This window comes from Cydia strobilella, chromosome 3, assembly GCF_947568885.1.
Source record: "Cydia strobilella chromosome 3, ilCydStro3.1, whole genome shotgun sequence".
NCBI classification, from domain to species: domain Eukaryota; kingdom Metazoa; phylum Arthropoda; class Insecta; order Lepidoptera; family Tortricidae; genus Cydia; species Cydia strobilella.
The window spans coordinates 10,103,996-10,121,996 of NC_086043.1; the positions used below are offsets into that span (position 1 = coordinate 10,103,996).

An 18,001-nucleotide genomic window follows, 5' to 3' on the forward strand; every position below is an offset into this window, starting at 1 on the left:
CTTATATTTCACATAATAGTGTAGTGTAGCAGTTGATTAACAGTACAGAATGGTTTTTGGCATCAAGTCCACCCTTTTGGTCATTCTTTAAAGACTTTAAATATGGTGGGTAGGTATTAGGACCTATAGTCTGGCAAACACAACTTGTCAGTCGGTAAGAACCAGGAAATTAATACTCATGTTCTTTTGGGTTCTAGTAAGTACTAGCGTAAGACAAAGACAGTATGATTCGCTGTGTCTATGTTTGAAATGAGACAGTCCTGGGCCAAACTATTGTATATACTGCTGTTATAGTCTAGGACGATATAACCAACGGAGACGCCACACCTGTAATTTGCTGTACAAAAAAGTGGCAATTTTTGCGGGGAAGGGGAATGTCAAATGTATATGTAAGATCAAAGAAAAAAGCTAAAAAGCTAAAAAAAAGCTAGAAAGGCATAGGTCTCACAGTAACCCTTACAAACACTTTCTGAGCAACCGAGTAGTAAGGGCTTGGAACAAACTCCCGGAAGACGTAGTTTCAGCACAAAATGTGAACCAGTTTAAAAATAAATTAGACAAGCATAACACTACATCTAATACTCGTTCATGATATATATCTTTATGATTACTGGATACAGGCCATATGAGTTGCCATAACTGCCTGCCTGCTTATTAAATAATAATAATAATAATAATAAAATAGCCATGTCAGATAAACATCAGTCCATACATTGCGTATGACCATTGGCCGACTATTTTCGACAGAGGGGAACGCCTGTTAATGGCTACTCCGTTTGGTCATATCCTCCTAGCTGTTAGTGTTTAAAAACACTTTCATACTTTAAAATATATAAAACAGCTTAAGAATTTCTTTTATTTGATTCCTACAATACTAAGCATACTATAAATTAAAATACATAGGTTTAGGTTGCAGCTTTTCTGCTGGTTGTTAATCGGGTGAAGATTAATGAGAAGGAACCCAAGACAGCGCTGCCTCCACAAGCGTAGGTTAGCACTCCCCTGTAGTATTCAGGGCAGTCTGCTGCGTTATTGCATTTACTGGAAAACAAATAAATATAAAATTATGAATAAATTACAGTGTAGATATAACGGAAGTATTCAGTATTTATGTATATATTTTAGTAATTAGATACATATTTGCATGGACCAAATACCTATGTCAAAAGTGAAGGTCATTAGCAAGTTAGTATTCTAATAGCTAGGTAGGACTAGTTTGTATAGTTATATAATATACCTATATTTCACATTGTTTTTAGGTAGGTAGGTACATAAATTTTCTAGCCACTTTTGCGACTTGGGTAAATGCTACATTTTATAAAATTAAGTATACTTAACCTATGACGGAGATCAAAGTTAGTTTGTTTTTATACGTATGTTGCGTTGCGTGCAAAGGTCAAACGCTATACAATAAACAGCTCGAGACCTCGCTAGTTGGCTGGCGCCATCTACAGCGACGTATTTTATTTCATATTTATTTATTGCATCCAAGATATAATAGTTTGTTTCACATGGGCCCTGGTAGGGCACGGATTGACAATATGTACGTACAATATACCTATATATTTGACAATGTCTTATTTAACTTTTAATGATTTCATAGTTGATTTTATGTCACTAAAAATATAAAATTAAATATACAATAATAATATACATGCTTAAATGAAGATGAAGAAGTGTTTTTATACTTGTTTCTGGTACTTACTAATTTTCAATAGCAACGACAGCTATACCGGTCACCAGCTTGTCAGCAAAGGTGACAATGGAGTATATAGCGGCACCTTGGTGGGAGTGAGGACCTATTAGGTCCGCGGTAACGCATAGGCTGGAAACTAGTGTTATTGAGCTACCAGCGCCTAAAAAAATGGAGGGATAAATTCAAAATATGTACCTAGTAATCTTACATTCTGAACTCATGAATTATTCATGCGAGGCAGGAGATATATTTGGTATGGGGATGGACTGTTTTTAGGGTTCTACTGTATCCGAAGGGTGACAATATGAATCCGTCACGTCTGTCAGCGAACTCTATCTCAAGAACCGTTCTACTAATAGTTGAAATTTAAATAAGTTTAATTATCTAAATCTAAAATGAAGTATATAGGACTCAATGTAGGTATTGTGTATTTATGAAGTTATAATACGCACCCATTAAAGCTGCTACTAGATAAATTTGAACTATGTTGGCGTGCGGATCTACCCCGAGTGCGATCCACAGGCAGCTGATGAAACTCAGAAAACTTCCTAATAAATACGCCACCTGGACAGAATATAAATTTATTGGATACGTACGTATACGTTACATACGTAATAAGAAAACTCATAAGTATATTTTATCTTCTATATATATAAACGTAAAAGTCCTGACTGACTGACTGACTCACTTAAATCAACGCCCAGCCCAAACCGTTGGACCAAGAGAACTGAATTTTTCACAATATGTAGCTTTTATGACGTTAGTATCCACTAAGAAGGGGTTTTTCAAAATTCATCCCCTAAGGTGGTGAAAAAGGGGTTGAAAGTTTGTATGGAGATCATAAATTTTTTTGAGTGCGGGACTTGAAACTTCGTATAAAGGCATATTATTAAAATACAAGAAAAGTGATTTTAGCGTTTTTAAAAATTCGTCCCCTAAATGGGTAAAAAAGGGTTGAAAGTTTGAATCCATTACAAATACTTTGAAACTTCCTAGAAAGGCATAATAGCCGATTACAAAAAAAAGTAATATTGACGTTTTTGGAAATTCTACCCCTAAGGGGGTTAAAAAGGGGATGAAAGGTTGTCTTGGGGTTCAAATTTTATAATATAAATGTTTATTAATTATAATAAAAAAACAAGAAAACTCATTTCAGCGTTTTTAAAAATTCATTTCCCAAGGTGGTGAAAAAGGGGTTGAAAGTTTGTATGGAGATCAAATATTTTTGTGAGTGTGGGACTTGAATCTTTGTATAAAGGCATATTATTAGAATACAAGAAAAGTAATTTCAGCGTTTTTAAAAATTCATTCCTTAAAAGGGTTAAAAAGGGGTTGAAAGTTTGTATAGGGTCCAAATTATATTTTAAGCTAAGAGTTTGACACTTATAGAATAGAATAGAATAGAATAGAAATACTTTATTTGGTGTAAAATATAAAACTTAACCTATTCTAATATATTCTAACACCAAAATGGATGCCACTCAGCATATAAAAACAATGTTGTCTGCAATAAATGATAAATAATAATATTAAATAATTTTACGGTTTAGACTCACTTGTTTTAGTCACTCGCGCGACATGTTTCGGAGAGCCTAGGTCTCCTTTCTCAAGCACATGTAGTGGACATAGTGAGTTCGTGCTGTGTGCGCTACAAGTGTTAGGTGACCCAAACCCAAACACACCACTGTGCCCGCCTACAACGATAGCGCAAGACCTCCCCCAACCGGTTTTCTCGGCGCGCGGCAGCGGCAGTACGCAATACACGGTCGTCGTGAACGCTGCTCGCACTATTAGTGCTTGAGAAAGGAGACCTAGGCTCTCCGAATCATGTCGCGCGAGTGACTAAAACAAGTGAGTCTAAACCGTAAAATGATTTAATGTTAGTATGTCTCACAACAGTTTAAATTCGAATAATAATAATATGCCGATGACTAAGATATTTAGCCATGGCGCTGGTTTTCAGGGCAACCAGGGAAAACACAATTAAATTAAATAAAACAAAACTAAGCTAACATGTGGGAGAAAGTGGGTTTGTGCTTTGACTTCGTAAAAAGGTATTTCATTAAAAGAAAAGAAAGCTAATTTCAGCGTTTTTGAAAATTCATCCCTTAAGGTGGTGAAAAAGGGGTAGAAAGTTTGTATGGAGGTCAAACATTTTTTTAAGTGCGCGACTTGAATCTTTGCATAAAGGCATGTTATTAGAATACAAGAAGTGATTTCAGCGTTTTTAAATATTCATCCCCTAAAGTGGTTAAAAAGGGGTTGAAAGTTTGTCGTGGTCCTAATTTTATTTTAAGCTAGGTACTTGAAACTTCATAGAAAGATATATAAGTAAAAGAGAAAAAAACTTATTTCAGCATTATTGAAAATTCATCTCCCAAGGTGGTAAAAATGAGGTTGAAAGTTTGTATGGAGATCAAATATTTTTTGAGTGCGGGACTTGAATCTTTGTATAAAGTTATTAGAATACAAGAAAAGTAATTGAAGCGTTTTTAAATATTCATCCCCTAAAAGGGTTAAAAAGATGTTGAAAGTGAATCTATTACAAATGCTTTGAAACTTCTTAGAAAGGCATTGTATAAGATTCCAAAAAAGTTATTTCAACGTTCTTAAAAATTCAACCCCTAAAGGGGTTAAAAAGGGGATGTAAGTTTATATGTGGTACAAATGGTAAAAGGGCATTATATTAAAGTAGACGAAAACTGATTACTTACACCGTTTTTGAAAAGTTTGTAATAATAGTTTCGGGAGCGAAATTTTTTTTTTATAGTTAAAAATGAAATGAAAAATGAAAAATTGGACTTGTAAATCTTCTAAGAGGGTCGAGAGGGATTATATCGGGAACATTTTTTTTCAGTTAGGGTCTTGAAACTTCGTAGTTTGTGAAAGACAAATTTCATGCGTTGTATAATTATTAACAAGTGATTAACCGTCCCTACTGATATCTTTTGCTGCATAATGTTCTATATTATGCTCATGTAGAATATGTATAACCACCAACATACAAATCCACGCGTACGAAGTCGCGGGCAACAGCTAGTATTAATATATATAGTCCCTATAATACCTAGGGGCCATAGGTATAGGTAAATATATACATGCAACCATTAATACATTACAAAGGTCAAAACAAAAAATCCTTAGATATGAAGCTAGGTGCAGGTAAGTAATCTTGTTATACCATGAGACTGACAGTTGTTAATTATAAGAATGGCGATCGTGAGTTATAGCGCCTACTGGAACTTTAATAGCTAATGTTTTCGTATTTAGGTGTTTGATATTAGAAAAATATTTCGATTAATTTGTACATGTGATTTACCTGGTTACCGCAACTGGTAATCTTGCTTTTAAGTAGAAGAGATGAGAAAAAAGACGATATATACAACACCAAAGGCACGCTAGCCACCAGCTCGGACCCTGCACTGGGATTGACTGAGAGTCTCTCTTCCAGAAATAGGGGCACATATACCAATGTAAGTGCCCAGTAGAGTCGTGAGAAAACGTATCTGAAATAAAAGATATATTATTAACACATTGACTGCCAGCGAACGCTAGGCGTGTTCTCTACGTACGTAGGCGCTTTAGTGTAAAATACGTGTTGACTGCGCTCACAGCGCAGCGCGCTGGCATTGAATCTGTAATATTGAATAAACTTAAGCACTAAGCTAAATAAATATTTATTATCTGCTTGTGTTTCTGTTTTCTTTTACTGAGGTGTGCAATAAAGAGTATTGTGTAGGTACGTATTGTATTGTAAGCTCTTAAAGTTTTTCAAATCATTTGATGCCACCCCATTTCGCCTCGTGCGACTGTGTGCCTCGTTCTTTTCTCTATTTCCGGGTCCACATAGAACGATAGAATGTTGTCGGACGAATCAGGTCTGTCTGTGAAGACGTGCCTCTCCGGTATTAAACGGGAAGGCACGTCTTTACAGAGCAAGCTACTTTGCGTGCCTATTCAATTCCCGCTAGGTGGCTCTTTTTGTCCAAGCATATCCTAATCGTAATAGACAAAATAAACAGGTACGTGTTTAGTCACTAAGGTGACGGTTAGAAGAGGTATAAAGAAGAAGAGGGGAGAAGCAATACGGTTTTATAAATGTCAACTCACAATAAACTTGTCTGATACAGCAGCGGCATCCGTAGAAAATGATAAATTTTAGATTTGGTATCAGTCTGCTGACCACTCTGCTGCTCAGTGTCGTGTTGTTCCTTTGTCAGCAAAGCCGAGGAACCGTTGGTTATAGTATGGCCATTGCTCTTGGTTGGCTTCGATGGTCGTATCTTGAACAGGATGTGAAACAACGTGAATGCTGTCACGCCTATCCCCGTTGTTATCAATGCGACGTCCTGAAAAGGTTTATGAATCGAAATAAATAAGAGTTATCTAATTGGTTTTACTTTCTGATTGTCCAGATGCCGGTTTGCGACTTAAGTTTATTCAATGTTCGCGTTCTGCGCTGGATTTGCCCGGATAACACTAGGTAAGTTTTAATACATTACCTAATCTAACAGGTGTAAGTTATACGTAGGTACCGTATAAAAATAATAACAATTAAAAGAAAATATCGAGTTACACATTTAAAAGGTGAAACAGACACTATCTATCTATCAAGACCGTTGGCCGTTTAAGCTTTTGAGATTGTAACTTGTAGCTTGATAAAATTGACCACTGATGTTATGAAAATAGCTGTAGGTACTTAAGTAATTTTCATTACATTTTGCTACCTTTACTATAAGTAGGTACCACTTACGCGTAATTTGTAATCGTCTGTTGGTCCAATGAACGTACTGTAGTTGGTTGCTCGTAATACTACCCAAGTAATAAGGTAGACTGTTATGCTTGACGTCACTGAAGCCATATATCTTAAACAATCAACAAATTACATGTTATTCGAAAGTATTTATTTGACACTCGACACTAAATGGCGATATTTAGTGAAAGACAAATTTGTTGGGCAAATTTGGTTATATGGGCGTTTTTCCTGAATCGTAATATCATACCGAAGGCGAAAATGACACTTTTTTATTTTTTATTTATTTTTTGTGGGTATGTTGACTATGTTGATATCCAGAGGAAAGAAAATACTTTAAAGTATATGAGATTGTGTTTTATTTTTTAGTTTTTTAATTATTCATTTATTTAACTGATAAGAGTGATAAGTATCCAAGGGCTGTCAGTTACTTATGCGACGACTGAAGAATTCGGTACTGTTTTAACTATTTTATTCCTCAATAGTATTTTACATTTAAATTATTAAAATATATTAATATTTTAAGAAAAAGGCAAAAACTATTTTTATGACTAACGAATACCTATTGCTAAAAATAGTTATTTACGATACAAGTGCGGAAAAGAGGAAATTCGAAACAAGTGGCGATAAATTAAAACACGACCGCAGGGGGTGTTTTAAATCGACACGAGTTGCGAATTACCTATTCGCTCGTGTATCGTACAACGTTTTACAGTACATATGGCCCTTTAAACTTTCGACATATGCACGAAAAGTGCTCTTTACGCACTAGTGCGAGAAAGTAGCACCATATGTGCTGTAAATACGTTTTTACTTTAATTTTGTGACGGCTGGTACCGTTACGTTCTTTATTTTCTTTATAATTAAGATGAATCGATTAAAACATTACGTCACTATTTTAAATAACATTGTTCCTATGTAGTTTTATAAAATAATAATAAGTTACAGCAGTAATAAGTGTTTATTATTATATATTATATCGCAATTTTATTATTTTTATATTATCGCACTCAAGCTTAACATACGTTTTATATGTCTATATTCAAATTATGAATACGTTACGTACCTATCACAGTAATACATTTTTGAACCCAAGGGACACCATCAAAACGGGGGGTGCACCCCTAACCCTTTACCAGGCTGACATTTCAAAAATGACAATCGAATGCCAGTCTTACTCATCGAAAATAGAACACATGTTTGAAGTGCCGTATGTCGGAAATATATATCCCTTAGCCTGGTAAAGGGTTAAAGTGAAAATGCCCAATATATCGGTCGGAGTGGCGAGCCTTGGGGGAGGCCTATGTCCAGCAGTGGACGTCTATCGGCTGACATGATGATGATGATGATGATGCCCAATATATCACTGCATAGTATGTAAATATAACTACTATATTTCATTCGATTTGCTAATTTCGTTGAAAACAAAATTGCCAAATATGTGACGTCACACAAGGGAGGTGGGGGTTGCCAAATGTGACCAGGTGTGACAAAGAGGGGTCAAAAAATCACAAAAATCGTGTGATGTAATTTATGGATGACCCCTCTAAGGCTGTCGAAAATGCTTAGTTTGATTGCTGGATGGGGTTATCTGGAGATCTAGAATACGGCCTAACCGATCTGGAAGAAATGATGAGCACGTGTAGTAGAGTAGCATCCACAAGCAGCAAATCCAGCGGCGGATGGCACAGATAATGTAAAGTTACCTTATGGAAGTAAGTTCCGAACGAATTTGCAGGCTGTCGGAAATGTTCGGTATCATTGCCAGATGCGATATCTGGACTATGGCCCAACCGATCTGGAAGAAGGTGATGAGCACGGTGTAGTAGAGTGGCATCCACCATGCGAGGTAGTCGACGTCCGCGCCTATCCAACAACCCCAACAGCGGATGAATAACATGGGGAATGTGCAAGTTACCATGATGCTCCCTGAAAACGTACACATAGACTTCGTCAATTTTTGTAACAATATTTCGCTGTAAAACAAACTACTAGCATTGATAGGTTTAAAATTTGCGCTGTCACCTGTTAATTCAATCGGCAAACTTTAGCATCAGTTTACTTAAATTTCAAGTCGATTAAACCATTTTAATTTCATCACGAATTTCACGATGCAGTATCATTATAAAGGTTTTTTATTATTATCATTATTTATTTAGCATTTTCCAACAACCATCGGTGTGTGAACATTTTTGGTTCCCATTTTTAGGGTTCCGTACCCAGTAAGGGTAAAAACGGGACCCTATTACTAAGACTTCGCTGTCTGTCTGTCCGTCTGTCACCAGGCTGTATCCCATCAACCGTGATAGCTAGACTTGAAATTTTCGCAAATGATGTAGTTCTGTTGCCGCTAGAACAACAAACACTAAAAACATAATAAAATAAATATTTAAGTGGGGCTCCCATACAACAAACGTGATTTTGTTTGCCGTTTTTTTTGCGTATCGGTACGGAACCCTTCGTGCGCGAGTCCGACTCGCACTTGGCCGGTATTTGTTACAGTTCAGTTCAGACCTGCTGATTAGTCGGGCGTCCTGGACAATTATATTATGTACCTAGTACCTAGATGAAACAAAGTGCCCCTTGTATTTTTCTCGGAAGCGGTTATTATCAGGATAGAAGGATGGAAACCGACCTTAATGATTGCCATATTATTAGAAATATCTGGGAGACCGAGCTTTGGTCGGAAAACATATAAAAACTCAAAAATGCGTGTTTTCCCAGAGCTAGCTAGATCGATTTTTCGCCTCCGAAAACCCCCAAATAGCAAATTTCATCGAAATAGAGCCGTTTCCGAGATCCCCGAAATATATAAATATAGATATAATAGATATATATAAGAATTGCTCGTTTAAAGGTATAAGATTTAATTGTATGTCTAAGATGCAAATATATATATTTACATCCGTTTATACTGATATTATTGGTCTATCAATACCGGATACATACCTGTTAAGTGCCAGGACTTCTTAGTGCCATACCTATCTGCCAGAATGCCTACCACTGGAGTAGCTATTGCATCAACAATTTGTCCTGGAAATAAAAACAATATGCATTGACATTTATCTTTAGCTATTACATACCTCAATATGGGCAAGACATGGACATAGACTAGACATAGACATAATTTATTGGTAATAAGATATTACAGGCACAGGGGCACAGGCAGGCTATTCGCACATGTATCGTACAACGTTTTACAGTACAGTATAATTTTCGACATAGTTGCGTAATGAGCTTATTATCGCACCATATGTACCTACTGTAAAAAATCATAAAAAAGACACGTACTTACCTAATAGGTACGATGGTACGATAAACATACAAAACCTCTAACATAACACTGCATTGTGCTTTGTGTTTGGATCACAATAATGTCCCTCCATCGCTAAATAGCTAAATTTGACGATATATTACTAGCTCAAACCCAGTTATAAAAAATAGTCAAAATGGAATGAATGGACTGGATCTAACCTGTCATAAGTAGGAATCCAGCGATAGCGGACCTTATTTCCAGCACCGCTTGAAAGAAAAGCATCATGTAGGAAAACCACATGGCAGCGCAAAGGTCGTTGTGCACGTGCCCCAGGCCGAAGAGAACGTGCTGGTGGTCCCGCCACCATTGTCGTCTTTTCGATGATCGGCTGAAAAACACAATCATGAAACGTGTATTATCGTAGTCAATACCGAAGGCAGCATCCGCGAGGTAAAATGCGATACCAATTTGATTGCAATGCAAGAGGCGCGTGCATCCAAATTGGCCTTTGTGAACTTGGCACCCGACCTTGACCAATTTTTTTTTTCTGATAGTATTTTGTGTGTAGTTGATTGTAGTTAACAGGATTTTTTTGTAGTTGCACCAAAAAAAAGTTAATGGGGTGAGAAAAATCCCAGCACCCCACTTTTAAAATCTTATATTTTTTTGTTGATCCTGGCTTAGAATCGTTTGTAGTTCCTTTATTTTCATTTGTAGTAGCCAAATAACTCCAAAAAAATAAAAATATAAAATAAACCTTAAGAGCCCGTTTATGAAACTAAACACGAGAGCGCGTTTATAACTTTTACAAGGAAAGGACAAACTGTCGGTTGCACCAAACTGTCAGTCACCGAAAACCATTCGCTAAATCTCATGTAGAGAAAATTAGGAAAAAAATATCTCAATTCGTCTATGCGCTTCGGGAGGTTAAACTAACGACAAATTTAGAGACAGCCTTAACAACATATTACGCGTATGCATATGCCTGGCTAAATTACGGTATTATTCTGTGGGGTAATAGTACCAACGCTCCATTACTTTTTACCCTTCAGAAAAAGCTTGTTCGTATCTTAATAAATAAAACACTTGACGAAATCGAAACCCACAAACCTTATTTTTCTGAACTTGGACTGCTGACCCTTACATCTATGTATATAGTATTAGAAATGTGTAAGTTCGTTCGAAAGCACAGGGAATTCTATATAAAACGAGAGGACCTACCTTCTACACGACCCATACGTAACAAGAATAGACTAATCCCACCACCTTAAACTACTGTCATCAGGCCCTTTAGTAATGTCTATTATAATATATAATAAACTCCCGGACTCTATAAAAGAAGAAGAAAGAAAATGATAATATATATATAAATAAAATTAAACAGTTATTATTAGATAAGTCATATTACACTCTAAGCGAATTTTTTAATGACATATTATAATTCAATAATATCTATAGATTATTTGTTCTTGTTAATATAATACTTAATGTTTTGAATAATAAATGACAAATGACATTGCAATTAAAACTTTCGACACGAAGAGTGTATTTTTGACATTTAAATTCTTATTTTTACATTTGCTTATAATGATTGTATGTTAAAATAATTAATCAAAAATTCTCCTCTCCTTGGAATTGTAAATTATAGTTATAGTTGTAGTTATAGTATATTGCAGTGCCCAACAGGGTTCACAAAGACCTAGCTTATAAGTTTACCACCTGTACAATTACTTTGTGAATTTGCAATAAAATATTGAGTATTAAATATTATTATATGGTAATTTCACACCTTAACTGATGAGTGAGTGTGGATGGTGTAACTGACCATAAGTAAGATAAAACTTGATCAATCCTACACTTTCGTGATTGATTATTGTTGAGATTCATTTGTACTGTTTGTAGTTACCTACTAGCAGTTCTTTTCATCTCATTTGTTGTAACAACAAATGAGATTGAGAGACAATTTAATAATAAGTTAAAAAGTTGGAAAATTCGACACATTTATGATTGATTCTTGTTCAGAATCGTTTGTAGTTATTTGTAGCTCTGCTACATTTAGGGCCATGAGGTTTAAATTATACAAGGAATCTCACTTAATAACAATTTATTTTACACTCAAAACGTCGCTAGCAATCGAGAAGATTGTCCATCCCGAACAAAGGGGACCACTTGACTGTGGAGGCGTATTCTGTGACCTGACAAAAGCTTTTGACTGTGTCAGTCATGAAATACTTCTAAACAAGCTTGATTACTACGGAGTTCGAGGCACATCTCTCAATATTTTCGAATCTTATTTGACTGATCGTACACAGTATGTACAGATTGCGTGTGGGTATAATGTAAAAATATGTCGTTCTGATGAAGGTATAATTAAATACGGGGCCGGGGTACCACAGGGTTCAGTACTTGGACCCTTATTATTTTTAATATTTATTAACGATTTACCAGTAAATCTAACTGCACACCCTACTTATACGTCGACGACACCAGCATAATAGTAAACGCGAACACCGCACACGAGTTCTGTTTACAGATTGAAACATGCTGAAAGGAACTCGAAAACTGGTTAATTTGTAATGGTTTGAAAATAAATTTTAGGAAAAAAATTTACACCAACTTTCGCCGGAACTTCTACTGATTTAACCTGCAATTTGCGTATAAAAAAATCTGATTGTATTCGATTCTTGGGTGTAGATCTAGACCCTTATCTGAGGTGGCATAGCCAGATAGAGACGGTCTGCAAAAGATTAGCCAGTGCTTGTTACTCATTGAAAAGCATTTCTAAAATTTCAGACACCAATATCTTAAAAACTGTTTACTTCTCATATTTTGAAAGCATAATAATATACTGTCCCAAAGTTTGGGGTAACAGCTCAAGTATTAATTCGGTGTTACTCTTGCAGAAAAAGGCACTACGACTTTTTACTGGATCCGCGTGGATATAGATCGAAACATGCTGAAAGGAACTCGAAAACTGGTTAATTTGTAATGGTTTGAAAATAAATTTTAGGAAAAAAAATTACACCAACTTTCGCCGGAACTTTAGAAGTACTGATTTAACCTGCAATTTGCGTATAGAAAAATCTGATTGTATTCGATTCTTGGGTGTAGATCTAGACCCTTATCAGAGGTGGCATAGCTAGATAGAGACGGTCTGCAAAAGATTAGCCAGTGCGTGTTACTCATTGAAAAGCATATCTAAAATTTCAGACACCAATATCTTAAAAACTGTTTACTTCTCATATTTTGAAAGCATAATAATATACTGTCCCAAAGTTTGGGGTAACAGCTCAAGTATTAATTCGGTGTTACTCTTGCAGAAAAAGGCACTACGACTTTTTACTGGATCCACGCGTATACCAATTACCCACAGAGATCAAAGACCAAAAAATCATGACGATCACCTCAATGTATCTCTATCGCATAATGTCTTTATGTTTACAAATAGGAATAAGTATCCCAAATAAAATATGGTGATTGCAATATTTGAGAAATAAAAATAATTTAGCACGTCATAGTCAAGTTTAGGCCACTTTAATAATAGTGTTAGTCAAAAAATTGCAAACATAGCAATCAAAATATTTAACAAGTTAAATCCGGACATAAAGAATTGTAGATTTTATTAATTTTATCAAAAAAAATTTTTTTATTTAGTCCTATTGAATGACATGTACGTACCTATAATTTTAATATGCATAACTTACATACATGTGCTCATCAAGGCGTGTCGGATGACTAAATCAGCGTTTGCCTATGTTGCCCAAAACCTGAGTTCCACTAGGTACATCCAAGGTTCAGCATCAGCTCTATCTTGGGTACTGCTCTCCCAAATACCCATCAAGACGTGTCGGATGACTAAAATAGCGTTTGCCTATGTTGCACCAAACCTGAGTTCCACTAGGTACAGCCAGGGTTCAGCATCAGCTCTATCTTGGGTACTGCTCTATCAAGTGCTCATCAAGGCGTGTCGGATGACCAAAACAGCGTTTGCCTACGTTGCACTAAACCTGAGTTCCACTAGATACAGCCAGGGTTCAGCATCAGTTCTATCTTGGGTACTGCTCTCTCAAGTGCTCATCAAGGCTTGTCGGATGACCAAAACAGCGTTTGCCTACGTTGCACTAAACCTGAGTTCCACTAGGTACAGCCAGGGTTCAGCATCAGCTTAGCTCTATGTATACTGAAACCTTCTCCAGAATGTAACAAACACTTCTGAAAACCGCATCGCATCAAAATCGGTTCAGCCAAACGCGAGATAATCGCGGACCACACTGGTCAAACTGAGAACCTTTTTTTAAGGCGGTTAAAATTTTTGGAGTAACTGACCTTCTGCCGTTAATTCCGCCTTTTACACTGTTATACTGGGAATAAAAATTAAATAAAGTACATACAAACAAACACACACATACATACATACATACATACTACATACATACATACATACATACATTTTTAAGCTTCTAATCTTACTTAATATAAGTACTTTTTGTTCATTTATTTTTATTATATAGGTAACTACTCGTAACATAACGGATGAGCAGGATCTCCTGCCACAGGTATTGTATACCTACTAGGAGATCTTTACCATTGTAAAATAACCTGTATGTTTTAAAAGAAATAAACATTTTTCATTTTTTTTTTCATTTTCATACATGCATACGCTATTAAACATAAGGCTTTTCCACCGATCGATTGATCTACTTTATAACCATTGAGGTAAGGACTGATGGAAATCGGGCTCCTTTTATGTAATGTGAGTTAATACATAATACAATGGGTTATCTTGTGTAGTCTGGTTACGTGTTTTACTAGGAGCACTAATACAACGAACTCTTACAACTTAAGATAAATGAACTACGCGTGACTACCTCAATATTCCCCATGCCCTGGTAACACGTTTTACTAGAAGTTGATACAATGTAGTCTTCTAACTTTAGATAAACGAAAACCTCAATAAGCCCGCGAGTCTTGGCCACGCGTAATATTATAAACACTCATAGCCTCATACAACGAACTCATCTAACTTTAAGTTAACATAGTTATGCGCAACCACCAAATGTATAAAACAGCGGTTACGCCAAACTATGTTTGTGCGTTTATTTCAAATACTATGTAAGTACTTTTACAAGAAAAAAGTAAAGAAATATTATTCTTCACGTCTATTGAAACACAAAAACTTAATAAACTCACGAAATATATGAGATTATTAATTTTCACACTCACTAAAAACTTTTAAGTGGAATTAGTCAATAGTGTGTTTTTTGAGATAGCAGAGATACGTCTGACGCGGCGGCAGAGCATCGAAATGTACTAGTTTTAATCGAAATGTAATAAAAACTTATAAAGTTTTTATTACATAAATTACATACAGAAAATATTTATTAACCTGTATAGCGTTTATTAGGAATCTGAACGTTTGCATGCACAAAATTGGTCAAATTGCAGAGAATTAGATGAATGACGTCCTGAATGGAACGACCCGGTAAATTACTCACCTTAAATCAATTTCAACTTCCGCCTCCTTCGCGTTTTCCACCATTGTCTCGTTAGCATCAGTTGATCCATATTTGGAACACATCCTTTCTTTATTAAAACTAAAGTATACTGTGTATTAACGCATTAAATATAGTAGGTACACTTTTGGTCATTTGGCAACGTGTACCGAGGGATCCAACAATGTGTGGTCTGTTATTAAGTTAAACTTTTCACTTTCACTTTTGATCTTTAGGCATTACGAAATTTACATTTTAAAACAATAAGAACAAAACAGTTATTGAGTAAATTAACGAGTTATGTTATTAATGTACTCAAGTTCTGTAACGGTGCGCGCGTGTGTCGTCAAAGAAGACTTATAGGCGTTTGCATTTGATGCGGTCCCTATCCTTACTATCGCTGGATGAGCGAATTATTAATTGACGTTTGGAATCAACTGATACAATGATGGATTGTGCTTTAGGTATTGTAGGTTAGACTAGACCATTGTATGTAGATTGATCAATGTGATAACTACTTATTAAGGTGACTCAATGTCAAACCCATTTGTCAAATCAATTCGTAACCTATTAGGTAGGTCGGCAGCGTGATAAATACTAGTATACCCAATATACCCATATCCATTCAATTCCTCTCTCAACACTCAACGGGTTAACTGCAATATACCTATATCATAAAGCTTTTTATAACATTAACGTCTAAAGCAAATTAACGAGTATCCTATTATGTTTTCTAACGCTTTATTTATTTAAAATTTAAATCATGCAACACGGCCCATATTACAAATACCTTATAGTATAGACTAACATACATATACCTACATACATTGCTTTACATATGTTGGTTTTAATATAAATTAGACTTTTCAGCAGGGGTGCTGAAGTTTTGTTGACTGCATCTACTACTAATAATTAACAGGTAATTCGCCACAGTGATACAAAATATACATTGCAAAAACTGTCTTTTGCTACGATTCTGGGCTTGGCTTTGTAATGGAATCCAATTGGCAATGCACGCTTCGCGGGTATGAAAATTTTAAAACAATTTATAGATTTTTGTTGCTTTCTAGTGGTTAGGTTAAGGTACCTAATATATTTTAAGTATGAATCTAGTCTAGATCCGGTCGTCGCCCGCACGTAGGGGTGATTATACTAGCGGTGGCTTCCGTAAGTAAGAGGTATTAGGTTTCATCCAGAGCTTTAATTCCTATCACTCTCATTACATCAACTCAGTCAAACTAGTATAAAAGTGACCTCCATTCACGCACATTTCCTAAGTATTTGTATATCAAGTTATACTAGGGAAGATCTTGCAATAAAGATGTTTAGTGTGTGGATTAGGTAGCAGGGCCCACGCCTCACTGGACACAAAACTCGAATGGACGTTGTGACCCCGTTGTGGCAACATTTCCCATTGGCAATTTGGCATGTGGCTATCTCGTCATGCCTTATTAAGTTTCTACTGGTAATATTAAAAAAGCTATCAAATAACGAATTTGTAGCTTGTAGACTATAAATAGTGAAAAAGACGCTAACCCATTATAGTACATTCAGCAGTAGGTTACTAAGCAGTCAAGTTGTGTTAAGGTTATTTTAAATACCTCGCTTGCTTTACTGCTGACAGTTAATACCATTGTGTCGGCGTTTTGTTCAGTATTTTAAAAACTACGTATTCGCAAGCATTCGTCAATGTTGGACAGTTTTACTCTACAGATTTTAAAAGACATTGCTATAAGCGATTTACATAAAGCGAGCTGTATGCTGGTTTGCCACCGCTGTAACAATAGTTTCATAGATAGTCCTAAAAATACGCTCTCGCGAGAGCTAGTGGTTTGTGTGGTAAATTTCACATGGTTTTCACGATACAAAATTACATTTACATATTCCTATTACGAATTAATTTTACATGTCTATATGCCTTTCGTATGAAATTATAGTTTTAACTAAACCGCCATCTATATGGGTTTTACTGTATTAGCTGTAAGTATTCATTGCCATTCACTCCCTGTCGTTGTGTGTCGAACTCACTTAGCTAACCAAAGAAGCATTTTGCCGGTAGATGGCGTGTCTAGTCCTGTTTTTTATTATTACAATCTATTATTATTATTATTGTAAGTATATTATCTTCTATGTAATACTTGGTTCTCACATGTACATGTATCATTGTATTTTCAATATGGTGGGCAAGAATTTATGAGTTTTATTGTTCAAACTAATTTCGTTTAACACGTACGACATTAAGATTTAAATTAGTCATTAACACCCACCAGCTTGCGCCGTCATTCTTCGACACTGTTTTCTTATATTTAACTTTAGAACTAGCCACGCATCCAGTTTTCAAAGAAAATAATTGCAAAAAGGACAGTTTCACTGCACGTATTGTGCCCTGCATCGGCAATGCAGACCATTAAAAATGGGCTGATCACGATCGGTCACAAGCGATTGCACAATCGGACCTATGTTGTTATTCCAGCCGTTTACCGAGTGCGGGCCTGCGGGCGGGACATACCTATGTATGTGTACACCCAGAAAAAAGTTAATTTTCTCAAGTAAATTGATACAAGAATTTATCACAAACTGTACTTTATTGAGCGGTCGTCTAGAGTTAGACCGAGGTAAGTCTGCAACGATTTTGATAGCACACGCAGTTTAAAGTAACACTTGCACTGCGTGTGCTATCAAAATCGTTGCACACTTATCTCGGTCTGACTCTACTTATAGTGGTGATGGGACGAGCCCAAACTCAATGAGGTTACGTTCTTTTATCACAGATTCTTTATAGCCAACTTCGGTTTCCATTATCA

At 35.9% G+C, this 18,001-nt stretch overlaps 1 protein-coding gene across 2 annotated transcripts in view; it reads right to left on the reverse strand.

Moving 5' to 3' along the window:
• Positions 1-871: 871 nt before the first annotated feature.
• Positions 872-18,001, reverse strand: part of LOC134755847 (major facilitator superfamily domain-containing protein 12-like) — an 82,900-nt gene continuing 65,770 nt past the window's right edge. The window contains exons 1-10 of one of the 2 annotated variants that reach the window (XM_063692478.1): positions 15,201-15,564; positions 9,924-10,093; positions 9,399-9,482; positions 8,156-8,378; positions 6,450-6,561; positions 5,807-6,045; positions 5,016-5,202; positions 2,149-2,260; positions 1,706-1,856; positions 872-1,041 (exon numbers count right to left, since the gene is read on the reverse strand). In XM_063692478.1, coding sequence (XP_063548548.1) covers positions 906-1,041; positions 1,706-1,856; positions 2,149-2,260; positions 5,016-5,202; positions 5,807-6,045; positions 6,450-6,561; positions 8,156-8,378; positions 9,399-9,482; positions 9,924-10,093; positions 15,201-15,283 — 1,497 coding nt within the window. In that variant the 5' untranslated portion in view covers positions 15,284-15,564 and the 3' untranslated portion in view covers positions 872-905. Of the gene's footprint in view, positions 1,042-1,705; positions 1,857-2,148; positions 2,261-5,015; positions 5,203-5,806; positions 6,046-6,449; positions 6,562-8,155; positions 8,379-9,398; positions 9,483-9,923; positions 10,094-15,200; positions 15,565-18,001 lie in introns of those variants that run through there. The other variant, XM_063692479.1, reaches the window with a different exon arrangement.